Source organism: Muscardinus avellanarius, assembly GCF_963383645.1.
Source record: "Muscardinus avellanarius genome assembly, chromosome: 7".
Classification (NCBI taxonomy): Eukaryota; Metazoa; Chordata; class Mammalia; order Rodentia; family Gliridae; genus Muscardinus; species Muscardinus avellanarius.
Window position 1 is genome coordinate 86,570,236 of NC_137793.1, and position 27,295 is coordinate 86,597,530.

Below are 27,295 nucleotides of genomic sequence, written 5' to 3' on the forward strand. Positions count from 1 at the left end.
TATTCTATTGGCTTATTTATTCTTTTATTTTTTGCAGGTCTGGGAATGGAACCCAGGAGCATTTGACCTCCGAGCTACCCCCCCTGCCCTATTTTTCATTCTTTATTTTAAAACCGGGTTTTACCGAGTTGGCAGAGGGCCTCACGAAGTAGCTGAGGCTGTCCGCGAACCGCGATCCTCCGGGTCTCAGCCTCCCGAATGCTGGGATTACAAGCGTGGGCCACCACGCCCGGCATTATTGGCTTATTTAAACAGAGATTCAACTGACTGCAATGGTCCTTCCACAGTGCCAGGGACTTTGGCTCTTGTGAGGCACCACCCCATGTCTACAGAAGAGAGAATGGCCTAGCCTTTCACCAAAGGCTATGTGGCACTCCTTCCCAACAAAGAAACAGTATTTTTCCAGTCTCACCTTCACAGAGTAGGCCAGTGAGATGGTGACAGCCAGAGGCAGCCCCTCTGGCACAGCCACCACCAGTACAGTGACACCGATGATGAAGAATTTGACAAAGTACTGAATGTAGATGGGCGTGCACTCAGGTATCCATCCTCTGCGTTGTATTGCGAAATGGTCAATCACAAAGTATAGAATCAGGACGAGGACTGTGATAGCAGACATGAGCAGACCTGTCCAGGGAAACAAGTCACATGACCCAAACTGAGGCGCTCCAAGGGCTCTACCCAGAAGTGAAGTAGCACAGGTTAGCCTTTTTACTAATTTTTAAAAGTATGATTTCGGGAAGTCATACATTATATAATCATCTACTCACTCTCTGTTACTTGTACACCGTAGTATGAGAGAAAAGACCTGAATGCAAAAGGCAGTGGTTCCAAAGACACAGGTTCTATTCTCAGGATTGCACCAACTTGACTCATGGCTTTGGACTAGCCATTGACCCTCCCTGGCCTTATTTCCCCGACCAAGTTTCTCATTTGTAAATAATGAGTCTGTGTTGCAAAACATCATTCTACAATTATATCCCACAATTCATAATGTATGACTCTATTTGTCCATTTACTAGTAGTTTATCAATTTTGACTCCTCCTTAATAGCCACGATTCTCAACTCTTTTCCTATGTGGCTCACACAGAAGATAATAATTGCCAAAATCTCTATAGTGCCTACTGTGGTCAGGTAAGTCCTTTACAACCACCCCACAAATTTAAAGATGAGAAAACGAAGAAGTAAGGCACAGAGAGGCTTCTGTTATGGCACACTAGTAGGGAGACCAATCATCCTGGTTTGTTTCAGACAAAACAATTTATTAGGATGTGCTAAAATGGAGAAAGTCAAAGCCAACTGGGACAGCAGGTTCAAGGCTAGCCTCGGTAACTTGGTGAGGCTCTCAGCAACTTAGTAAGACCCTGTTTCAAAATAAAATATAAAAAAGGGCTAGTGGTCTATCTCAGAGGTAGAATGCTCCTGGATCCAATCCCTAGGGTCACAAGAAAAACATAATTGTGGGTAACTAGACTAGAATTCTAGAACAGTCTAAGTCAGCACTCTCCCATTGAATTTTTTGTGAAACTTAATATGTTCTTCATTTGTACTGTCCAATATGGTAACCACCAGCCACACATGATTATTGGCCATTCAAAATGTTACTAATGTGATGAAAGAATTGAATAACTACTTAACTTTAATTAAGTTAAATGAAATAGCCACATATAGTTAGTAGCTGCTATAATAGACAACATAGGTTCTTGCTACCCAATATGTGTTTAGCAGATCAGGAACACTATCCCTTGGGGGTTGCTAGAAATACATAATCTTAAGCCAGGTGTGGTGGCGCATGCTTGTAAACCCCACACTTGGGAGGCGGAGACAGAAGGATTGCACAGGTTCGAAGCTAGCCACGCTGGCTTGAGACCTGTTTCCAAATTTTTAAAAAAAGCATAAAAATAGGTCTAGGAGTGTAGCCCGGAGATAGAAGGGTTTTCAGGAACCCCAGTATCACCAAAAAAAAAAAAAAAAAAAAAAAAAAGAAAGAAAGAAAGAAAGAAAGAAAGAAAGAAAGAAAAAGAAATACATAATCTTGCCCGGTAAGGTGGCACATGCCTGTAAGCCCATGGCAGGCTGAGCTAGGAGAATCACAGGTTTGAGGCCAGCCTTAGCAATTTAGCATGACCCTGTTTCAAAACAAGAAAATAAAAGGGCAGAGGTGTAACTTGGAGGTAGAATGACCCTGAGTTCAATCCCTAGTACCAAAAACAAACAATAACAAAACAAAACAAAAAAAAAAAAAAAGGGAAAAAAAAGTCTGCTGTGGTGGTGCACATCTGTAATCTAGTACTTGGGAGGCTAAGACAGGAAGATAGGCGGTTTGAAATCAGCCTCTACAACTCAGTGAGACTTGTATTAACTCAGTAAGACCCTGTTTTCAAATAAGAAGAAAATAGAGCTGGGGTTGTGGCTCAAAGGTAAGTTCAATCTCTAGTAACACACACACACACACACACACACACACACACACACACACACACACACACAGAAAAGAAATGCATAATCTCAGGCCCCACTGCAGACCTGCTTAGCAGAACCAACACTTCAGCAAGAACCCCAGGAGAACAAGGCACACAGGGATTGTGTGATCTTCCTCCTGCTCCCTCCCTCTCTTCTCCTGCCTCCATTCAAAGAAGTGAGAAAAGACAGAAGGAATGGAGGCATGTGATGGAGAAGCCACCTACTCATCCTGTGCACAGGAGTGTGCTTGGTGGCCTCCTCCAGAGAGAGCCTCTTAACCACGGTCTTCCTTTCCCTCCACTCTTTACCTTTCTTTCTTTCTTTCTTTCTTTCTTTCTTTCTTTCTTTCTTTCTCTTTCTTTTGTATTAGGGACTAAACCCAGAGGTATTCTACCTCAAGTTCTACTCTGAGTCCTATTTTATTTTCTTTAACTTTATTGAAACAGAGTCTCATTAGTCTGCTGAGTCTGGCCTTGAACCTGTGATCCTCGTGTCTTGGTCTCTGGGGTTACAGGTGTGCACCATGGTGCCCAGCTACTTTTCTGATGTCTATTGGTGCACTGTAATCATACATCGTGATGGAGTTCAGATGATAGAGGCGCACACGTACACAGCACTCAGGGAGCCTCCCCCAGCTCCCACCCGACTCCTTCACCCTCCCCTTGCACGACACTGTGAGTGTCATCAACAAATCTGTGCATGGACATCATGTCCACTGAAATGTTGAGCGTCCTTCCCCCTCTGCCTCCCTTTACTAAGTCCCTCCCTCACTCCACTAAGGTTTCTCCAGCCTGTACTTTTTAATTACTGCTCTGTGCCAGGGAATGCACAGTGCCTTGGATCGCCACTACGCAAACAACAGCCCCCTCGAGCCTTAAGAGTTTACAAGCCAAGGCAAGAGACAGGTCAGAGTTATTAAAGACCCCCTTCTTTTGAATGCGAATCTTCCCTGCTGCAATATACGCTCTTTTACTTCCCATTTGGTGAGGGAAATGTTAGGACCACTGACTCTTACGTAGAGAAAAATGTTTCTCTGAAGAAGCCTAAGAAGTGGCCAAATGGTAGCAGAGAGAAGGGCATAGCTAGCTAGACTCCACTAGCCACGTGGGAGCTCCAGCCTCCTCCTGGCAGCCCCGGCTGGTGTAGAAAGAAGGGGTCAAAGTGGTGGACGGCCAGTGGCACGGGCAATCGACAAGACACGGGCTCCACACTCACCGGCTTTCCCAATCTGAACGGCCAAGCGTGTCAGCTTGCCCTGCAGCACCGACTTCTCCTTTTTGGGCATACTGGCCGCCTTCTTCTCCTTTTCCTCATTGTCGACCCCCTCCTGGCTGTTGAGTGGCTGGATTTCCAAGGCCACTCCATCCTGGGTCTTGGCTAGGGTGTACACACAAATAGGACGAGTGAGCAGGCCGGGTGGATGCACCAAGGAAAGGCAGGCGGACGACAGGCAGCCACAGAACCCTTCAGTCTTCCTTCTGGAACCTACCTTGGGCCCCCATGTCAGTTTGGCCACTCCCATCCATGCCAGGCATGGGACTTTCCTGAAATCCTCTATTAGGACCTTTGTAATAACAGCCCAACAGCTGGAGGTGAAACAGGAGGTACTTTTAGGGCCTGGGTATCTTCTTCAGTGGCAGCTTCCTGGCAGCACCTCAGAGCCCCAAGACAGGTTTACTCCAGCATGGAGATTAATCATGCCACTAAGCGCTAAGCACTATTCCCAAACCATCTTCTTGGAATCCAGGGCTTAAAATAGTGACTGCTGACTGCAGAAAGGGGTTAAAGGGGAAGGCTGGTAGATGTTTCTAGAGCATGAGGGTTCTCGCCTACTCTGTCAAAAGGTTGATCTCTCCCTCTCTCTGTACACTGTCAGGGAAGAAATACAGACTCCAAGATTCAAGGTATGTTCCATCTCCTTCTTATATAAGTTTAAGGTCAGAGGAAGAAAATCCCCTTTCTTCCCTGACTGAAAAGGTAGGGAGGTACAGAATGGGACGGGGGTTAAAGTTTTTTGGGGGAGAGGGAAGAAGCTGATGTAAAGGAACCCCCAGAATAAGAGGAAGCAGGGATAAAGACAGATCTATAAATCCATTTTGCTTTTAAAAGAAGAGTTAGAGACCTAAAATTCAAGAATTACTTTTGCTTAGCTCTGGTTCTCTGATATAATGACTTTATTTGTAAAGACTATTATGATGTGGGTGACAAAAGGAAAAAATCTCTAGGAACTGTCTCAAGAGGGCAGTTATTGCTGGTTCCCAACACCACTCCAACGTCAGCCCACCAGAACTCAGCTTCTTGCCTAGGATGCCCTTCCTAAGATGCTGTCTCTGCTGCCAGACTCACAAATAAGACAGAGACAAGATGTAAACACAACCACCAAAAGAGAGACACACACAAGATCAGGAGGAACGAAATAGACTGTGGAGAGAACAAAGAAAGAGGTAGGGAGAGAGGCAGAGAGAAGTGCTTTTTCTCTCCAGGTACCCCTGAGAAGACTAGCAGAGAAGGAATCCAGACCAGAAGAGAACACCAATGAGGAAGCTAGCTAGAGGAGGGTGCAGGGACTGCCCACCCCAATGTCCTCCACCAGAAGGACTCCCAGACACTGATGAGCATAGGCACTTAAATCCGGCCGGGGCAGTGCAGCAGCATTGAGCACCCAGAAAGAGCAGATCAATCCCACACCCAAGAGAAATCCTGACATGAGGTTCCACGAGCCAACAGCAGAGGGTGCTGCTGTCTCACCCGAGATTGGGACTGGGACCTTGAGCCACCCCCAGATCTCTGCACCTTCCTCAGGATGAGGCATCTGGGCCACGCAGCAGATAACAGATGATGAAGAGGGAAGGGGAGAGGGCAGATGGCCCGCAAAGGTCTGATTTGAGAGTGGGCAGGTAGAGATGGCAAATGAGACAGTGGAGAGGTTACCTTTGTTGCGATTTTCAGAGACTCCTTGTTTTTTACCTGTTTGAACAAGAAAGAAAACAGTGGGGTGGAGACCCAAAGTGACTATTAAGAGATCAGATATCCAATTTGCTGGTCCTGCTCTGAGCCCAGAAGGGCTACAGTGAGGGAGGCGGGTTGCAGGGAGGAGACAAGTGTAAAGGAAGCTCAGATCTCTGCTCTCGCTCTCCCCGGAGATACAGGAATCGCTGGGACTCAGAGCAGAGCGCGCAGGCAGGCGCACGCACGTCCACGCCCGCACGTCCACGCCCAAGCAGCTTTTTCTTGAAGCAGGGCTGCTGTAGGGAGGGAGGGTGCTCGGGCTGGACTCATATTTCTTGGAAAAATGGGCTAGGGGCTAGGGAGAGAGAGGTGGGAACGGCTTCTGCCCGCCCGATGACAAAGGCCCTGCAAGGCGTCTCCAGGTCCATTCAACAGCCCCAGGCACTAAGTGTCCTCCTCATTCACCTGCAGGAAGCTGTGGAAACCAAGTCTCCTTCTCATAAGCTTTCCATAAACTGTCCATAAACAGCCCAAGACGATCCCCCCGCCAAGTGGTAGAAACCCTTCTCTCCTCCATGGGAAATGCACAGGGAAAGGTACAGATTTGGTGTCAGTGTCTTTTTTCTTCCTTCAGGAACAAATGATGGCAAAGACTGGATTAACTTTAGGGTGGATGCTGCCTCTCTGTTCCCACTCTTTCAGCCGCTTCTCTTCCATTAAGAGCCCAGAGTTTCAGCAGGAGCCTTTTGTTTTGTTTTTGATACTGGGGGTTGAACTCATGGTCATTCTAGCTCTGAGCTATATCCCCAGCCACTTTTTATTCTTTTTATTATTTTTTTTTTCTTTTTCAGTACTGGAGATGGAACCCAGAGGCATTTTACCTCCAAGCTGCACCTCCAGCCCTATTTTTTAGTCTTTATTTTGAAACCGGGTCTCACTGAGTTGCAGAGGGCCTCACTAAGTAGCTGAGGCTGTTTGCGAATCGCTATCCTCCTGTCTCAGCCTCCCCAATGCTGGTATTACAAGCGTGCCACCATGCCTGGCTCACTTTTTATTCTGAAATAGGCTCTTGCTAAGTTGCAAAGGGTCTCGCTAAGTTGCTGGGCCTAGCCTCAGGTCAGGTTTTTTTTTTTTTTAAGCTGGAAAAATTTGTTTAATCACCCATCTTTGAGGAAGAAAGCAGGGGAGGAGGAGGAGGAGGAGGGAGAGAGAGAGGAGGGGGGAAGGAGGAGGGGGAGGAGGGGAGGGGGAAGAGAAGGCAGAGGAGGAGGAGGAGGAGGAGGGGGAGGAGGAAGAAAAAGGTGGCAGAGGGCTCCTTGCTTTCACCTAGCCAGCTCCTATGGGGCAGGTTTAACTCAACCCTTTACGGCCCTTTACGGCCCACCAAGACACAGGAATTGAGACTGAAATATAGCCTGACTGGGGAGCCCAGAGCCAGGATCTGGTTTTCCTCAGAGCTCCTCGGACAGCCAAGGTTTACATCTTCATCTTGGCAAGGAGTCTGGCTATCCTCCCTTTTCATTCCAGCAGGTTCTTTCAACTAGGCTTTCCACTGGATCTGCTTGCTCCCTTGCTTCCAGCTCATCCGCAGGCGTGAGAGGAACAGGAATCTTACTCTGAATGCCCACGTGTCCCTTACCTTTCTTCTTCTTCTCTTCCTCCTCCTCCTCCTCACTAGCCCCTAAGAGGGTGAAGATGATTCCGGTCTGGGAGTTGACTCCCACAGCAGTCACTACCATCCTGCCAGAACCCTCCATCACATGGGTCCCTACAGGGGAAAGAAGATGGGAAGAAATGTTTTTTACTTCAACCCATAATTTGGTGTGAAACAGAAACATAAAGCACAATACCCCCCATAAGGATTCACTTAGCAGATAGTATATAAAGGTCAAGAGTTGGGCACATTTAGAACAGACCAAAAGTGAAGGCAAGGAGGAAAATATATCTAAGTGCTTTAGGGCAAGCCCTCTTCATCCCCGTCTCCCAACCCGCACAACACTTGTTCCATAGATAACTCTTTTAGGATGCCTGATATTCTTATATTCAACCCACCAATATTCTAGTGTCCCAGATGAACCCAAGAGAAGGAGATGGGGCAGAGCCAGAGGAGAGAGCAGAGTCTGAACCATGGCTGGGCTGTTCTGGGGGAGGTAAAGCAGGAACTTGGGCAGCCAGAGACTATACCTGAGAGCAACATGGGGTCTTTGTCCACCAACTTCTTGACATGGTCCGATTCCCCTGTCAGAGAGCTCTCGTCAATCTTCAGGTCATTCCCCTGGATCAGGATCCCATCTGCAGGCAGCAGGTCACCTAATATGCAGAATGAAAGGGGACAGTGAAGGAGAGAGGTAAGAGCCTGGCAGAGAGGGGCTGCCAACTCCTGCACTCCATGTGAGGGCTGTTCCCGAGAGCCCCACCTATAGGGCCACGGCCCAGGCAGTACCTGAAGAGCCTTTAAAAGATAACTCAGGGCAGGGGTGTAGCTCAGTGGTAGACTGATTGTCTAGTATGTGCAGGGCTCTGGGTTCAATTCCCAGTATTGGAAAAAAAAAAAAATTTCAGGGCCAGGGTATGTTTCAGCGGCAGAACATTTGCCCATGTGCACAAGGCCCTGGGTTTCATCTTGAGCACCACCACTAAAAAAAAAATAAAGAAGTAACTTCAGATTTTAGTTCTGTACAAGTTGGGGCATGATTTCTTTCCAGGTATGATAAATCCAAACTTATCACTGACCCCCAAACACCTTCCTATGGTCTGAACATATACTTTTAAGCCTTGCACACACAGGATATAAGTCTGATATTGTCTTGGGGGAATTTAGCTGTTGCTTTCTTTGAAATTCCCTTCCACAACCTCCATAAACTCTAACCTAGAAGTTGAGCCAGGCAAGGTTGTACAGGCCTGTCATCCCATACTTGGGAAGCTGAGACAAGAGGATTGCAAATTTGAAGCCAGCCTCAGCAACTTAGCAAAGCTCCCAGCAACTTGGTGAGACCCTGTTTCCAAATAAAAAATCAGTCTAGGGGTGTAGATTGGAGGCAGAATGCCCCTAGGTTCAGTCCTCAGCACTATAGGAAGAAGAAGGAGAAGGAGGAGAAGGAGCAGCAACAGCAAATAGCTAATACGACAGGGTCCTTGTCTTTGGGGATTTTTTAAAAGCAATTTCAGCCCCCTCTTGCCAAAGGACCTATCCCTCAAATGTTAAGGAGTCCAAGAAACATGGTGCTCTTACCATATTTGATTTGGGCAATGTCTCCTACCACAATCTCAGCCACCGGGAGCTGGATAAGCTGACCGTTTCGGATAATGGAGAATTTCTGCTCCTGTTCAATGCGGCTCTGCAGCCCCCGGAATTGCTTCTCTTTGCTCCAGTCATTAAAAGCAGTCACTAACACCACAATGATCACTGAGAACAGGATGGCTGCCCCTTCAATCCAGCCGGCTTCTGCCTCTCCCTCATCGTCTCCACCAGATGCGGACTGACCACACACTATCAAGAGACATGAGAGAAATAGTTATTGAGGGCCTTTGTTAACATTAAGAAATGAGAGCCAGGCATGGTGGTGCACACGTGTAATCCCAGTACTTGGGAAGCTGAGACAGGAAGATCACAGGTTCAAAGCCAGACTCAACAATTCACTGAGGCTCTCAGAAACTTAGCAAGATCCAAGAGCCTATTACCAAACAAAAAATAAAACAGGTCTGGGAGGCAGGGCGTGGTGGTGCAAGCTTGTAATCCCTGCGCTTGGGAGGTGGAGACAGGAGGATCGCATAGGTTCGAAGCCAGCCTTGCTGGCTTAAGAGACCCTGTTTCCAAATAAAAATATAAAAAAATAGGTGTCTGGGAGTATAGCCCGAAGGTAGAGAGGTTTCCAGGAACCCCAGTACCCCCCCCACACAAAATAGGTCTGGGAGTGTAGCCCAGAGGTAGAAGGTGCCTGTATCCATCCCCAGTACCACACATACAAAAAAGGGAGAAAATAAGAAGATAGCAGGATTGGATGTCTTATTATCACTCTATCTGTTAATCTAAAAGAGGCAAATGACTAAGTGGTACAAAATATTTCAGTGCAAGTCACATGGAAAGACTGTGATTTCCTGGGTATGGTGGCACATGCCTGTAATCCCAGTACTTGGGAAGCTGAGATAGGAGGATCACAGGTTAAAGGACAGCCTCAGCAATATAGTGAGACTCCCAAAAACCTAGAGAGACCCTGTTTCAAAACAAAACAAAACAAAACAAAACAAAAAACAACAACAAAATAGGCTGGGTGTGTAGCTTGGAGGTATAATGCCCCTGGGTTTAATCCCCAGTACCACACACAAAAAAAACAAACCGACAAATAAAGAACAGAAAAATGATTCCAAATGGGGTCAGGCTCTTCTTGCTATTTCTCATAATGCCAGATACTGGTGAGCACATGTGGAAAACTGGGCTTTGCTGATTGGGTAAGTGCAGAGGATCTGTGGCATTCTGAACGAGGACTTGATGGGATGTGAAAAAGGGAAAATATCCTGAAATAAGGATGGATCTGATAAATAGCTTGCTAGCTGCTAGTTGGCTTCCTCTGGAGAGCCCGCTGGATGATGGGGCCTGGAGGAGTTTTGTGCTATAGTTTGTCAACCACCAAGTGCGATTTGGTGGTAGTGGGAAGAACTCAGTGGTGGGCAGGTTAGACACTCACGCTCATTTTCTCCACCAGGAGGGCGATAGAAGGACAGGACCAGGGAGATGATGGCTGCGATCTCCAGGATGATGAGTGTGACATCTTGAAGGGCTTCCCACACTAACTCTAAGAAGGTCTTGGGCTTTTTGGGAGGGATCACATTCTGTCCAAACACGAGTCTGCGTTTCTCCAGATCTGCAGGGTTCCCAGAGAGACCTAAAAAGAAGATACGAGTGGGTAAGTGAATGAGAAGAAAAGGGAAATAAGAAGAGAAGGCAACTAAAAGACTTTGTTTCAAAAGACTCCTTGCTTTTTGATCTGCCCAACTACGGGATCCAGTTAGGGTGGTTAACCATCCCTATTTGCCCAGAACTCAGGGCAAACTGTGAAACTTTGACTTTAATATAATAATAATAATAATAATAATAATATCATTATTAATTAATAATAATTATTATCATTATTATTATTTGTGGTACTGGGATAGAACCCAGGGGCTTTCCTACCTCCAGGCTATATTCCCAGCCCTTTTTTATACTTTATTTGGAAACAGGGTGTCACTAAGTAACTGAGGCTGGCTTCAAACCTGTGCGATCCTCCTGTCTCAGCCTCCCAAGTGCTGGGATTACAAGCGTGCGCCACCACACCGAGCAAACTTTGACTTTAAAAATGGGCAAAGTACAACAAGTTGGCCTCAGGACCAGAGCCACTTGTTTCTCCTAGTAACTAGAACAAGTTAACTCAGACAAAATTTCACCTACTCCCCATGAAGCATGCTGCAGGCTCTAGCTCTAAGAATATAAACATTAAAATGTTCCTTGGGATGCACACAGAACTTTTCTCTCATATTAACATGTACATGCTGGTGTCGATTTGAATATAGTTAGTTTCCATCCACTGGCTCACATACAAAGGCCAGAAAGAACACGCTACCTGCTCAAGGTCATGAAAGGTGGAGGCAGAGCTTACTCACATGTCCTGATTCCAAGTTCTAGGGGTTGCAGGAGATCATTGGAGCAAAGGCTTTGAGACTATACCTTTGAGATACCCCCTTACACACAAACACCCCATTACTCTTCTACCAAGTATTAAGTACTTAGTAGGTACAAAGAGAAGTACTACTATTTGGCTTGAAGAGAAAGGCCAGGCCAAGGGTTTTCAGACACTACATAGCTTTTGATTGCCGGCATTCTCCTCTCTAACACACAGGCATGCTTATATACCTGTGACCACGCAACACCAGCACCACCATACACATTCTAGGCGCATTCCCAGAGGGAAAAGAGAGAGGCAGAATTATTTTCAGTGCCTGAGAATTCAGTCCCCTCTACCACACCCCAGAAGGGTTACTCTGGGGGTGGAATTCTAATGTGGCAATTAATGCCAGTTGGCATTCATCAAGTTGTTTACAGGCTGCAGCAAATTGGTCCTGGAAGCTGTTGGCTGCCAGTTAGATGGGTTCCCCACAGGCAGGGTGGGGCAATCTTTTGTCTGGGAAAAGGTCAGTAGCTAGGGAGGGTCAGAATCAGGGGAAGGGGATACTCCAGTAAGCCTCACTCAGAACAAAGAAGAGGGGACGACAGACTGCAAGGAGCTGTGAGAGCAGAGGGAGGCAGCAGCGATGCCAGAGGACGGAGGTCTTTAAGCTCAACACGAAGGGTGCTTCCAGGGGAAAAGGTTTCGAAAATGACAAAACAGGTATGCGAGGGAGCATTGTTTGCAGGGTCTGAGATGCCTCCATTTCCTATAAAAATACAATCAGCAGCAGCGGCACCTGAGACACTCAGTGGACAGGGAAGCAGGACCTAGGAGCCTGCGGAGGGAAAGTGGGCGTGGGGGACCAAATGGCACCCACAGTCCAGCATGGGGCTTGAGGGTGTGAGATCTCTCTCACGTGCTGCTCTTAGGAGATAACAGGTTGCTGGTTAGGGACCTGGTGCCCCTCGCTGTCACCCGGGGCCTCTTGTTGCCCAGTTACCAAGTACATCACCCTGGCCTCCAGCTGAGTGGTGCTGCTGAGCCCTGTGGGGGCTGGGGCCTGGCCAAAGCACTAGCAACAAGCTGAGCTGTCTCCAGATTCTCTCCCCTCCACCCTGCAAAACCAGGTTCTTAATAGAAAAAGAAGGCAAGGGCCCAAGGAAGGAGCGTTCTGGGCAGGCCATCTGGATCCCCCAGAGGGTGGGAGGCTCCTGTCTCAGCCTCCCAAGTGCAGAGTGGGCAGAAGGGAGGGCCTTGGTGGCTCTTTCTCCCTGGGAACCAGAGAGGGCTGGGCTATGCCAATTTGGGCTTACTGTGCTGGAGGGCCAGGTCTGCCTGAGGGAAACAGGAGTTGTGCTAATTTGTTAAGCTACCTGGGATGTTTCTCAAAGAAGCAGGTTTCATGATGTAGTGGGAGAAGATGCCCTTCTCTCCTTTAATAAGCCTTTGTATATCTTTAGGAGGTTATACCAGAACATCAGATATTAAAGGTCATGATAAGAAACATCCCAATAGCCTAATGACGCTTCCACCAAGAGTCTATCTAAGCAACCTATCTCAGAGCTAAGGGACAAGATTTCTTGGCCCTCTCAACTCCCATATTAAAAGGATTTATTTATTTATTTATTTATTTAGTGAAACTGGGGATTGAGCCTGGGGCGTTTACCTCTGAGCTACACCACAAGGTAGGTACTTGGGGGTGTACCGGGGGTGGAACCCAGGGGCTTTTCTACCTCTGGGCTATACTCCCAGATCTATTTTTTTTTTTTTTTTTTGGTGGTACTAGTGTTCCTGGAAGCCCTTCTACCTCCAGGCTACAGTCCCAGACCTAATATATATATATATATATATAATTTTTTTTTGAAACAGGGTTTCTTAAGCCAGCGAGGCTGGCTCCAAATCAGCATGATCCTCCTGTCTCCGCCTCCCAAGCGCAGGGATTACAAGCGTGTGCCACCACACTGGGCTCTAGTGTGCCACCACGCTGGGCTCTATTTTATACTTTATTTGGAAACAGGGTCTCAGTAAGTTGCTGAGAGCCTCACTAAGTGGCTGAGGCTGGCTTCGAACCTGTGTGATCCTCCTGTCTCAGCCTCCCAAGCACTGGGATTACAAGTGTGTGCCACCACGCCCGGTTCCAAGGCCTATATTTTATTATTTATTTTGAACTAAGGCCTCACTAAGTTGTGGAGGGCCTCATTAAGTAGCTGACAAACCTGTGATCCTCCTGTCTCAGCCTTCCAAAGTACTGGGAGTATAAGCGTCACCACGTCCGGCAAAACTTTTTAATATTCTCTCTCCATTTCTCTCCATTTATTTCTCTCTCTCTCTCTCTCTTTTAGTCAAGAAATCTTATCAGTTCTACCATTAAAATACATCCAAAGCCCAATTCCTTTCCATTTACCACTGCTATCACCCTAGTGTTGCCCCTTTCTTCCTTCCTTCCTTCCTTCCTTCCTTCCTTCCTTCCTTCCTTCCTTTCTCACTGGGGATAGGACTCAGAGGCATTCTACTTCTGAGCTACACCCCCAGCCCTATTTTATTTTTTATTTTGAAGCAGGATCTCAGTAAGTTGTAAAGGACCTTGCTAAGTTGCTGAGGCTGTTCTTGAACCTGGGAACCTCATGTCTCATCCTTCTGATTACTGGGATTACAGGTATGTGCTCCAGCACCCCAACCACCAGCATCTCTTACCTCAGTTATCTCAACGATCTTCTAACTGATCTCTGGGTTTCCACTGGAGCGCTTCTACTCTTAATCTGTCCTCAACACAGATGCCAGAGGATCTTTTTTAAGAACTAAGGGAGTCCATACCACTCATCTGCTCAAAACTCTCTGGGTTTTACTTGGAGTGAAACTTGGTACAAAGACTTTCCAGTGGCCTCTAGGGCCCCTTATAAGTCACCCTAAATCCTGGTGTCCAGCGAGTTCTGGCTCAGCCAGCCCTCCTTCTGCTCTGGATACACCAGATGTGCTTCAGGCCTGTGTGCGAGCACTCCCCTTGCCCAGATCCCTCACCTCCTGCAGGTCTCTGCATTAGGATCCCCGCAGGACACTGACCACCTGACCCTCAGCCTGCTCAGCTGTTTCCTGCCTTTTGTCTTCTCACCTAACATGCCCTGTGAGACACATCTGTTGTTCGTCTATCTGCCTCAACAAGGGTAGGAATTTTCCTTTGTCAGTGTCTGACACAACATACATATACAAATTCATTGAATGAACCGAATGAGTAATAAATAAGATTGCTAACATTTAAATGAGTGCTATGTGCCAGATGCTTCTCTAGGTACAGCTGTGCCTTTCCACTCAAATATCACAAACCCCAGGAGGTGGCTACTAGAAACTCCATTTACACATAAGCGAACTAAGGCCTGGAGAGGTTCTGAGCCCTCTTCAGCTAGAAGTGGCAGTCTAGAAGTATCACCCATAGGAGGCAGCTACACCAGAGGGGCTGGGGTACAGAGGCAGCTGTGCTCAGTAGAGGCTTCATCTTAGTGTGATCACCTTGTCCCAGTTTGTGGGACTTGCCAGGTTTCAGCACTTAGTTCCTGACTTCTGTGAATGCCTCAGTCCCAGAAAATAGGAGCCAGCCTACTCTTACACCCTGGGGCAGGTCCACATGCTGCGTCCTCTGCACTTCTGAACAGGCCAGAAATGTTCCCATAATCTACAACTGGGGTTGAGGTAGGACAGAAGAAATAAAAGAGGTAGCCGGGTGTGGTGGCGCATGCTTGTAATCCCAGTACTTGGTAGGATGAGACAGGAGGATTGCAGGCTCAAGGACAGCCTCAGCAAGTAGTGAGACTCTCGCCAATCTAGTGAGACTCTGTTTCAAACTAAGCATAAAATAGAATTGGGGGTGTAGCTCAGAGGTAGAATGCCCCTGGGTCCAATCCCCAGTACCACAAAAATAAAATAAAGTATGAAAATAAAATAGGGCTGGGGATGTAGCCTGGAGGTAGAATGTCCCTGGGTTTAATCTCTAGTGAAAGAAAGAAAGAAAGAAAGAAAGAAAGAAAGAAAGAAAGAAAGAAGAGAAAAAAATAGGTAGAAAGGAGACATAGAAAGGAAGAAGGTATTATTATTATATTATTATTATTATTTTTTTTTTTCAGTGCTAGAGATTGAACCTAGCATTATGCCTTTGAGCTATACCCTTAGTCCTATTTCTTATTTTGAAACAGGGTCTCACTAAGTTCCTGAGCGCCTTGTTAAATTGCTGAGAGTGTCCCTGAATCTTCAATCCTCCTGTTGCAGCTTCTAAGTACTGGGATTGTAGATGTGTGCCACCACACCCGGATGGAAAGACAATTTTAATTCAGAAGTTCACCATATTTTTCTAGACCTGTCATTCTCTAAACCAGTTTCCAGGTCTATCACTCAAAAATTCCTGAGAAATCTATAAATCTTAAAGTTGGCCAAAACATTCATTCACTTATTATAATTACCTGGTGTACTATTAATTAAGTCCTCAAAAAATAGTTTAAGCAAAGAGAGATACAGTATTCTAAGAAACCTATAATTTAGCTGGGCATGGTGGCACACACCTGCAATCCCAGTACTTGGGAAGCTGACACAGAAAGATCATAGGTTCGAGGGCAGACTCAGCAAGTAGTGAGACTCTTATCAACCTAGCAAGATCCTGTTTCAAAATAAAAATTTTAAAAATAGGGCTGGGGGTATAGCTTGGAAATAAATACCTGTGTGTTCAATCCCCAGTACCAAAAAAGAAAAAAGAAAGAAAGAAAACTATAAATTAGGGCACTTTCCAGCCTAATCTATTTATCAGCTAATGAAAACCGTAACAGCCTAAAGATCCTGAAAATGACCAGACCACTGTGATAAGATCACTGGACTGATACATCCTCTCATACCTTCCCATACTCATCCTCAGTTTCCTGTTTTTAAAAAATTAAGGTACTGGGAATTGCCGGGCATGGTGGTGCACGCCTGTAATCCCAGCATTCGGGAGGCTGAGACTAGAGGATCGCGGTTTGCTGACAGCTTCAGCTACTACTTAGTGAGGCCCTCTGCAACTCAGTGAGACCCTGTTTCAAAATAAAGAATAAAAAATAGGGCAGGGGGTGTAGCTCAGAGATCGAATGCCCCTGAGTTCCAACTCCAGACCCGCAAAAAAAAAAAAAAAAAAAAAAAAAAAAAAAAAAAAGGTACTGGGAATTGAACCCAGGGGCATTTACCTCTAAGCTTTATTCCCTGCCAAATTTCTTATTCTTTATTTTGAAAGAGAGTCTCACTAAATTGTAGAGAGTCTCACAAGTTGCTGAGGCTGGCTGTGAACCTGTGATCCTCTTGTCTCAGTACCCCAAGTACTGGGATTACAAGTGTGCACCACCGTGCCCCGCTTCCCTGTTTCCTTTGAAAGAGAAGCTGGGAACCCCCAAAACATTTCTCTCACTTTCAAGATGAATATGTATTTCTTGCTTTCCTAAATAAGTCTCTGCCTCTGACACATGCTTCAATTCTTTTCCATCACATAAGCCAGGGTCCTGACCCCACCCTCTGCCTACAGAACTTTGTCTGGAGCCATCTCTTCTCCCGGGATGGGGTCATTGCTGTTGCCTCTTTCCTGTCCTCAGGGTGGTGATATCAGGTCCTTTACAGTCCAACCTATCTAATCCCTACTCCACAAAGGCTCTTTAGGGCCTAGGCCGTCTCTTGCCTAGACACCCCTAAAGCCACACTATTCCCCCCAACACTTCCCCATTCATCTCTCCACTCCACCTTAAGTTGCCCTGAGCTTGTACAATAGCTACCTTAAGAAGTCAAAAGGCTGTCCCAACTCCCAGCATGCCCTGCAGCAGGGTGGGGCAAGTTGCCACCCTGAGCTGAGGTAGCAGCCTTGGGAACCCTCTCTGACAAGCAGCACTCAGGGGAAAGCCCTGTGGGGCTGGGCGCTCAGCCAGTCCCCAATTTTGGGCTCCCATTCCGATTCTTTCAGCCCACAGAGGCTTTCAGGCTTGATCTCAGCAGCTGTAATTTCACACAAATACATGTTCAGCCCAGAAAAATGTTTTGGTCCCTGATCTCTGCAGTGGCTCCCCCAATACTTGCACAGCCTCGTGCAGTGGGGAAGGGAGACTTGGCAGGGGAAGAATGTTGGAAATCCGGGGAAAGGGCTCTGCTGAGAAATTTATCAGGAAAATGAGAACTTACCCTGTCCCTAAGAATATGAAGAGAAAGCCCCAGGTGTGGTGGTACACGCCTGTAATCCTAGTACTTGCAGGCTGAGACAGGAAGATCGCAGGTTGGAGAACAGCCTCAGCATGTAGTGAGACTCTCAACAACCTAGTGAGGACCTGTTTCTTTTTTCTTGGTACTGGGGATTGAACCCAGGGGCATTCTACCTCTAAGATGTACCCCCAGCCCTATTTTAAAAACTTTTATTTTGAAACAGGGTCTCCCTAGGTTGGCGAGAGTCTCACTACTTGCTGAGGCTGTCCTTGAACCCCAGAGCCTCCTGTTTTAGTCTCCTAAGTACTGAGATTACAGGTATGTGCCACCACACCCAGTGTAAGAAACCCTGTTTCAAAATAAAAATAAAACAGGTTAGGTGTAGAGCTTGGAGGTAGAATGCCCCTAGGTTTACTCTCCAGTACCACAAATGTGTGTGTGCGCGCACACACACACACACACACACACACACACAGCCCCACCCAACCCAGGACTGCTTTGGGCTCTAACTGGACTGAGCACAAGGACTGGGAGAGGCTGAGAGAATTTTGGGGTGTGAGGTCATCGCCCCCACCCCAGGCTGGGTGGGCGAGTCTGCAGCAGTGGAACATATGTGTCTGCAGTGAGCCAGTGCAGGACCCAGGGACTGGGTGGGGAGGAGCCCAGCCCTCAGTGGCCTGGATCCAGCAGGGAAGGGCCCAGGACAGCCTCTTTCAGACACCAGGGATGGTGGGGCAGAGGCACCCTTTATCAGAACCAGCTCTACCCCAGAAAGGGTGGGGCTACTTCAGACCTCAGTAGGGACTTCCCAGTTGTGTGAGCTGTGATACCTTCCCCAGGAGGCAGCAGAAGCCTCTCCCACACAGATAGCACCAGGGAGAAGTTTCTTATGACTAATTCGCAGGCAGGCAGTCCTCTTTTGGTATAGACTTTGAAATACCTTTCAAGGGCTGGGGTGTGGCTCAGTGGTAGAGTGCTTGCCTAGCATGTGTGAGGCCCTGGGCTTCATGTCTACCACGGGGACCTGTGGGGGAGAATACCTTCAAGTCTTACCTTAAAACCCTGGACAAAAGGAAGGAGTTGCTTAAGATCAGAGGACGTGTGGGATGGAGCTAGCTCTGGCTGCTAACCAAATGCCGTCCTTTCAAAGATAGCTGGGTGTGGTGGCACACACGTGTAATCCCAGTACATGGAAGGCTGATCACAGGTTTGAGGCCAGCCTTAGCAACTTACTGAGGCCCTCAGCAGGCCCTTAGTGAGACCTTGTTTTAAAATTTAAAAAGGGGGGGGGGGGACTGGGAGAATAGGTCCGTGGTAAAATGCCCTTGGGCTCAATTCCTAGTTAAAAAAAAAAATTGTAGGGCACTTTCCCTATTTAAGCATCTTCAGTTCAACACACCCATGCTGGGTATCCTCTATCTGCTACATTCTGTCCCCCCAGATAACACAATCATCTCAGAGTCACAGCAAGAGGATGGAGGACTAGATAACACTCTCCTTCTCTCATTCAGGTCCACAAAGCCTGGACTTCCTCAGGCCATGCCTCCCCTCCACTTTTTTTTTTATGGTACTAGGAATTGAACCCAGGGGCGTTCTACGTTTGAGCTACATCCCCCAGCCCTATTTTATTCTTTGAAACAGGGTCTCACTAAGTTGAGGAGGGCCTCGCTAAGTAGCTGAGGCTGGCTGTGAACCTGTGATCCTCTTGTCTCAGCCTTCCCAGACCTGTGATCACAGGTGTGCGCCACTATGCCCGGCTCATGTTTTCCTTTATTGCCCCCCCCCCAGCTCTAGGCCTTTTTTGAAAACTCCAGCGGTGGCACAAGGAGAGCAAGCTCCTGAGCACCCTCCTCGGCCTCTGCTCTGCCACCCTCGCCCAAAGGGCGTGCACACCGTGGAGCTAAATAAAAAGAGCGAAAAAGATGCAACATCTGCCTCAGCCAAGGAAGCAATGCCGTATCTCTTCCCACTCTGGCTGATGATTCAATATAAGGCAAGAGCGAGAAAGTTTAAAAAAAAAAATCAAGCCGGGCTGAGGCTGCAGCTCAGTGGTAGTGCCTGCCTAGCAAGTGGAAAGCTCTGGGTTCCACTCGCAGCACTACAAAATATACGCATATATAAATAATAAAATCAAACCAAACTAAAAACAGATTTTTTTTTTTTTTTTACAAGAATCTCTGCTGAGCTCCCAAAGAAATGCAGCATAAAGGTTCCAAGCTTGGGGGAGACTTAGCCACACTCGCCCTGCCCCTGCCTGGCAGCCCTGTGGCAGCTAACCAGAAGCCCCACTCTAGACAAGGAAGGGCTGGGTGGAGAAGAATGAACAGAGCCAGGGTTGGTCTGGGACAGAAGGCCCACAGCTGTCCTGGCCTGATTCAGCTCTTGGCATTTAACTCAAACCAGACATGGAACTTGCAGGGTACACTTGGGGGAACTCCCTGTGGGGAGGAGGGTACCATTCATCTACCCTCTGGCTAATAAGACTGCCTCTGAGTTTTATAAAAACTTTCCCCATCCCTGTACCAAGTACTAAGAATCTCTTTAATGAAGCCAAGCTTGCCTCTACTCCTTAACGTCACGGCACAGGCAGCCCCTGTCTAGCTCTTTGAGCTGGCTGTCCACCTCCATCCCTTCCTCTCCTGCCAAGATATTCTTTTGGTGTGAATCTCTCATACATTGTAAAATTAGCACCAATATTTGTGCCTGAAGTGTGATGGGCAAAATGGGCCGCACAATACTAATCTCTGCAGTCAGGCCCAGATAAGTTGCTACCAATGGACTTGGCATCTTTAGGAGAGGTAGGGCTAGACTTCAAGGAAATGGCTACAAGGCAGAAGACATGAGGACAGACAAAGAGAGGAAGATGGAGGCTTTGCTCCAACTCTGATCAGCTCCTCAAAACTGATATTCCAAGCAGGGTGTAGTGGTGCACGCTTGTAATCCCCGCGCTTGGAGGCGGAGACAGGAGGATCATGCAGGTTCGAAGCCAACCTCGCTGGCTTAAGAGACCCTGTTTCCAAATAAAAATATAAAAATAGGTGTCTTGGAGTGTAGCCTGGAGGTAGAAGGGTTTCCAGGAACCCCAGTACCACCACAAAAAAAAGGGGGTCTGGAGGTGTAGCTTGGAGGTAGAATGCCCCTGAGTTCAATCGCCAACACCACACAACTACATCCATTCACCCAGACTTCCAATTCCCCCAACACTAAAAGTCCCTACGGCAGTGGTCTCTGCATGTACGCTTGGTGGAAGGGGACACGTATCTATCTGTTGAAGTGTAGAGAAAATATTAGAACCTTTTATATAATCTCACCCATTTCTACATTGCATATCTTACATAAATAATACTAATGTCAGAAGTATTTATTAATAGTAATAGAGAACTTACATGAAAATTTATTGGGGGTATGTTTTCAATTTTTTGGGGGGGGGTGTGGTACTAGGAATTGAATCCAGAGGCATTCTACCTCCGAGATACACCTCCAGACCAATTTTTTATTTTAATTTCTCATTTGGAAACAGGATCTTACTAAATTTCTGAAAGCCCCACTAAATTGCTGAGGCTATCCTTGAACCTGTGGTTGATCCTCCTGTCTCACCACCATGCCTGGCTGATTTTTTTTTTTCCCAGATTGACAATGCTAGTAGCAATTTCAGGGCTGCAGATGTAGCTAGCTCAGTGATAGAACACTGGCTCTGGGTCCATCCTCAGCTAAAAGAAAGAAAGAAAGAAAGAAAGAAAGAAAGAAAGAAAGAAAGAAAGAAAGAAAGAAAGAAAGAAAGAAAGGAAGGAAGGAAGGAAAAAAAGAAAAAATATTCAGTCTGCTGTGTTGAAGAAGAGTAATCCCTGTATGTTCTAGCCAGTGGTAACAAGGACAGTTCCTGGTAGAACATGACACTGCCCTTAAAAGGCATGGTGACAGGAATGCAGAAAAGTCCCAGTGATCTCAAGGTGGCAGGAGATGTTAATCTAAATTCTGAGGTTAATTAAACAAAATCATAATCCAGGCAGACTGTCTTAAAACAGTTTCTTTCCCCTCCTGTCATCTACTCCCCAAAGAATGTCAGCTTCCTAAACCCAGCAACTACTCAGTAATTATGGAAGGCAAAGATGCTTGCATCATGAGCCAGGAACATTCAGGACATGGTACAACTGCGATGGAGTGTGGCCAAGCTTCCCCAGGCAATGCCCACATGATGCAGGGCTCCATTAGGAAGCTTGAGCTGCTAAGTCCCTTCCTTTATGTGCAGCCCTTCATGTTTAGGCTTCCATGCCAAGTATCCTCGTAACACCCTATTCTTCCCCAACATAACACTACGCCAACATTTCTGCAATTGCTTTCATTTGTATGCGACTTCTTTTAGCTCCTTTCACGTTTACCACTGTGCCCAGCGCCAATGGGCGTTATATACTTGTTGCATTTTTTTTTTAAGATTTAAAGAAGTTTATTAGAAAGATAGAAATACAGAAAATAGAAATACAGCTCCATACCAGACTGGCATGGAGGGGTGACTCGAAATGAATACACCACTACTTGTTGCATATTGTTGAAAGGGAATTGGAGGCCCTCAGTTATCCCACTGTCACCCCACAATTCCGCAGAGGAGAAAAGATGTGGAAGGGTACAGGAGAAACACTGCCATTCTTCTACATCCAAATTCAACAGAAATCGTCTTTAGCTTTATGAAAGAAGCCCCACAGTTAAAGATTTACTATTTATTCAAGAGTCCCCTTCTTGTTGGGCATGGTGGTACATGCCTGTAATCCCAGAAACTTGGAAGGCTGAGGCCAGAGGATTGAAAGTTTGAGGCCACAGCCAGGTGTGGTGGCACATGCCTGTGATCCCAGTGTTTGAGATAGGAATATCACAGGTTTGAGGCCAGTTTCAGCAAGTAGTGAGACTCTCATCAACCTAACAAGATCCTGTTGAGAGAGAGAGAGAGAGAGAGAGAGAGAGAGAGAGAGAGAGAGAGAGAGAGAGAGAGAGAGAGAAGAGAGAGACAGGCAGGCAGGCAGGCAGGCAGGCAGGCAGGCAGGCAGGCAAGGGACGCAGTTCAGTGGTAGAGTGCTCCTGTAGTCAATCCCCAATACAAAGAAACGAGACAAGAGGGGAGAGGAGGGGAGGGGAGAGGAGAGGAGAGGGTGTACTGGTAATCTCAGTACTTGGGAAGTTGAGACAAAAGAATCGCAAATTTGAAGCCAGCCTCAGCAACTTAGTGAGGCTCTCAGCAATCTAGCAAGACCCTATTTCAAAATAAAGAACAAAAAGGGCTGAGGATGTAGCTCAGGGGTATAATGCTCCTCGGTTCATTTCCTGGAGAGAGAGGGAAAGAGAGAGGGGGGAGGGAGGAGAAAGAAGAAGAAAAAAAGGAGGAGGAAGAGGAAGGGACAGAGGGAGGGAGAGAGGGGAGGGGAAGGGACTGGGGAGAAAGAAATCTGGTCTGGGCCCAGACCTTCCTCACAACTGCTAACCTAACTCCTCCTCTGAAAATATTCTTCTTCCAAAACAGGGTAGCATAACTGAGGACCAGCATGGAAAAGTTTGATGGGGAAAGAAGAATATGATCCCTTGATCTAAAGAATCTCTCTTCTAGTATCCTTCCTTTTTACCTGAGGAATATACTTCTTCCTTCTTCCTCTCAGGCCACAGGTAACTCTTATTCCAAATTCACCAAAGGCTTCTCCTACTCATGAGCCCATGAATTCTCTGGAGACTATTCAGAAAATAAGTGGCTATCTTCTAGCCACACAACTGAACTGTCCTGAATCCAGAGGCATTCTACCTATTTGGAGATTTGCATATTGGACATAGGCTTTGGTGACAAAGGGACAAGAAAAGAAGAGCACATAAAAGGGAGAAAATAGCTGGGTGTGGTGGCACATGCCTGTAATCTCAGTACTTGGGAGCCTGACAGGAGGATCGCAGGTTCGAGGATAGCTTCAGTAAGTAGTGAGACTCTCATCAACTGAACAAAACCTTGTTTAAAAAAAAAAAAAAAGCCGGGAGTACCACCAAAAAAAAAAAAAAAAAAAAAAGGGCTGAGATGTAGCTTGGAGGTAGAACACCCCTGGGTCTAAGCCCCAGTGCCACAAAATAAATATATGCATACATACATACATAAAAGAAAGGGGATAAGCAGGTGTGGTGGCTCAGTCCTATTATTCCAGTACTTCAGAGGCTGAGACAGGAGGATGCAGGTTCAAGGCCAGTTTCAAGAACTTAGTGAGGCCCTCAACAACTTAGTGAGACCCTGTTTTAAAATAAAAAATGAGCTGGGCATGGTGGCACACGCTTGTAATCCCTGCAGCTTGGGAGGCGGAGACAGGAAGATCACGCAGGTTCAAAGCCAGCCACGCTGGCTTAAGAGACCCTGTTTCCAAATAAAATATAAAATAGGTCTGGGAGTGTAGCCTGGAGGTAGAAGGGTTCCATCCCAGTACCACCAAAATAAATAAAATAAATAAATAAAATAAAATAGGGTTGGGGGTATAGCTCCGAAGTAGAAGCTCCTGGGTTTAATCCCCAGTATCACCTCCCCCCAAATAAGTACCACTAGAATTGTATGAGTTTAGGCTAATAAGACCATGTTAAACATATTATAAATCCCAAGTTTTACAAGGCTACTTAACCAGTACGATAAAAAAAATTTCTGTCAATTTATATTAAACATGCTATTAGTCCACAGAAAGTAAAGGGTCACAATCTATGAACCAATCTCCCAAATTCCTTCCTTTTTTTCTTTATTCTTTGAGATGGGATCTCATTATGTATTTCCCAGGATGGCCCTGAATTCATGAGCTCAAGGGATCCTCTTCAGCCTCCAGAGTAGCTACAAGTTTATAGATGCAAGTCTTCATGCCAGCTCCAATCTCCCCAATCTCACTTTACCTTAGTTTCCAACCAGAAGAATTGAAACAGCAGGTAAATATCTTTATTCCTATTATTAGTCTACAGGGGCCTCCCACAGGTGACAAAATTATGCTAGGCCGTCAGGCACCTGAGTGTGGTCTTCTGTGAACAGGCTGGCTTTTTATAGCATCAGCTCAAGGGGGCACCCGGATACTGATGCTCTTGTCTCTGCCCTAAACAGCTCAGCATCACTTTTGTCTAGATAGAGATTCCTGTGTCTTAGCTGTTCTGAGTCTTCCTTTCATATCCCTTTATTTCACACACAAGGAGGTCGCTGTTGGAATTAGGACTAAAAATTACTAATGGAGAGGTTGTTTCCTGACACCCTGCCTCTTTAGCTTCAGACAAGCCCTATGGTAAATCTTACATGAAAACAAATCAGGGTATATATTTGTGACCTCAGGAAGCAGAACAAGAGTGGGCAACTGCACTAGTGGCCAGAGTCCTGAGATATGGGCACTTCAGGGGCAATAAAAAGAGAAGCAAGCACCCAAGGCCGAGAGGAAAATCGCAGGTTCGCAGCCAGCCCCAGCAATTTAGGGAGGCCTTTTATTAGCTAAAAGGCAGAGACTGAGCCATATGCAAACAAGTACTGCCATCCTAACCAAGTATTATTATTTTTGTGGTCCTGAAGGGAGTGGGGGAAATAGATAGTAGTTGCTGTTATACCTGCAGTAACCTCATCAGATAATACAACATTGTACTCCACAGGTGTTCATATTCTGGCAAATATCTACAAATACATAGCTCTGTCTTAATCTAAGACAACTAATTTACTGAACACTTATAAGTTTGGATGCATTATGTTATTATATTATTTAGTTCTAATAACTACCTGGGCTCGGTATTATTAACATTATATTCAAAGAAAAAACAAATTCACGGAGGCTGAAGAAACTGTTCAGTGCTCTTCAGCTTGTAAATGGTAGAGCTAACATATGAACCCAAAAATGTTACGAAATAGATAACCAGATTCTAAGGAAAACTCCTGGCAATGTGTACACATCTATGTAAAAATCTCTCCCGCTCTCTGATCACAAAGAGTGTAGATTCATGCTGGGGGTATAGCTCGTGATGGAACACCTGTTTAGCATGTATGAGGAAGCCCTGGGGTCTGACCTTAGCACTGAGGAAAAAAAAAAAAAAAGTCTGGACACCAAGTCACTAACATATAATATGGAACTGGCTCGGCATCAAACTTCTTAGAATTGGTGAAAAATATGATGTGGCCTCAGAAGAAGGCTAGAAACAAGAGACCGCAGGAGGCTAAAGGTTAGGATCGCAGTCCAATCATGGACTGCTCAATGCATAGGACCAACACATAATTTGCTACAAGGATGCTACAGCCAGACAAAGGCAAGAAAGCAAGTTTCCTTTTATTTTGTTCTCTATATTTTTTTTATTTTTGTATTAGGACTGAACCTGGGGGCATTCTACCTCAGAGTTACACCCCCAGCCCTATTTTATATTTTATTTTGAAACAGGGTCTCGCTAAGTTGTTAAGGCTGGCCTGCAACCTGAAATCTGTCTCAGCCTCCCAAGTACTAGGATTATAGATATACGCTGCTACACCTAGCCTTGTTGTGTCTACAAGACAAATTGTGTGTGTGTGTGTGTGGTACTGAGGATGGAACCCAGGGGCATTCTACCTGAACTACAGCCCTAGTGCTATTTTTTATTATTTATTTTGAAACAAGGTCTCACTGAGTTGCAAAGGGCCTCACTAAGTATCTAAGGATGGCTGTGAACTGCAATCCTCTTGTCTCAGCCTCCCGAATGCTAGGATTACAAGAGTGTGCCACCACACCCAGCTACAATACAATTTCAAAACATCATGGTACACTGGGCATTTGGGCTAAGCCAGGCATGCATAAAGGTGGATTTTTTCCATTCTCTCTCTCTCTTTTGCAGAACTTTGGATTGAACTCAGGAGCATTCTACCTCCAAGCTATACTCCTAGTCTTATTTTTTTTATTCTTTATTTTGAAACAGGGACTAAGTTGTGGAGGGCCTAACCAAGTAGCTGAGGCTGGCCGCAAACTTGTGATCCTCTTGTCTCGGGCTCCAAAGTACTGGAATTACAAATGTGTACCACCACACTGGGCTACTATCCAACTTCTAACTGTATACAACAACGTGCTCAAATGTGTGGATGGATGATTTACTTTCTGTACACTCCTCCATTACACTTTAAGATCAATGTAAGGAAGAATTATAACTTAATCTCTTTTGCAGTTCAAAATTGAGGGACTTAATGATTATTTACTGATAAAAGCATTTATACTATAAACTTTATAAGATAAATATCCTCTTTTCTACAAATTGATACAGAAAAAGAGGAAAGAATGATCTTCAGAAAATATCACAGTCCCTCAACATCATCTCTGGGAAAGAAATGGCTCTTCATGGCCTCATCTCCTTTCAGAGTTTTAGATGAGATACTTTTCCCACCAGATAAAAATACATCAGTTGAGTCTCCAGAAATATACTTTTCTTAGAAGCTGGAAAACAATATTTTGAAACACTAGCCACTTTTCTCCAATTCCACCACCCCTGAAATGGCCTTTACCTTCCACAGGGGAGGTTTTCAGTCTACTGCAGAGATTGTGTACACCTCCATAGTGGTCATTGATCTGGGTCACTGCATCAGCCGCACGCAGCTCCATGAGCTTCCTCAGTTCTGTTAACGTGCAGCCAAAGTCCCCTTCATGGCTCTGGGCTGTGGAGTTGGCCGGGAAGGAATGTTCTGATGGGTTCGTCATTTTGCCTGCGGTTACCAGTCTCTCAACCAGAGAAGATGTGAAGTTTCCCTTTAATGGGTGTCTCCTGTCTTCTTGTCCCCACTTCTTCTGGCTTCTTGCTTCACTGGGGGCCCAGTTAGGAAATAGATTGACTATATCTTGTGCAATAAACTTCACAGAGGCAAACCAAAGCCTATATTCTTTCTTCTGTATGAAACCTGGCAGTGCAAGGAGGTAAAGGATGGGGGAACGGAGTGGAAGACGGACGTCGTGTCACGATGATTGGTGTCCCCTGGGTAGTGATGGAAGTGGTTGTCCAGGGTAGGTAGGTTCCTAGCTTAGACTGACTGGCCCAGATGGAGGTGTAAACAGGATGTACAGGTTACCATGGAGAC

The 27,295-nt window shown here is 46.1% G+C and overlaps 1 protein-coding gene across 2 annotated transcripts in view; it reads right to left on the bottom strand.

The window, feature by feature from the left end:
- ATP2B4 (ATPase plasma membrane Ca2+ transporting 4) overlaps positions 1 to 26,921 on the bottom strand; it is a gene marked incomplete at both ends in the record, with an annotated part of 54,215 nt that extends 27,294 nt beyond the window's left edge. For both annotated transcript variants that reach the window (XM_080698336.1, XM_080698337.1), the window contains 8 exons: positions 413 to 627; positions 3,680 to 3,841; positions 5,396 to 5,431; positions 7,053 to 7,181; positions 7,598 to 7,723; positions 8,646 to 8,903; positions 10,099 to 10,296; positions 26,729 to 26,921. In XM_080698336.1, the coding sequence (XP_080554462.1) occupies positions 413 to 627; positions 3,680 to 3,841; positions 5,396 to 5,431; positions 7,053 to 7,181; positions 7,598 to 7,723; positions 8,646 to 8,903; positions 10,099 to 10,296; positions 26,729 to 26,921 (1,317 nt within the window). The remainder of the gene's footprint in view (positions 1 to 412; positions 628 to 3,679; positions 3,842 to 5,395; positions 5,432 to 7,052; positions 7,182 to 7,597; positions 7,724 to 8,645; positions 8,904 to 10,098; positions 10,297 to 26,728) is intronic.
- Between the last annotated feature and the right edge of the window lie 374 nt (positions 26,922 to 27,295).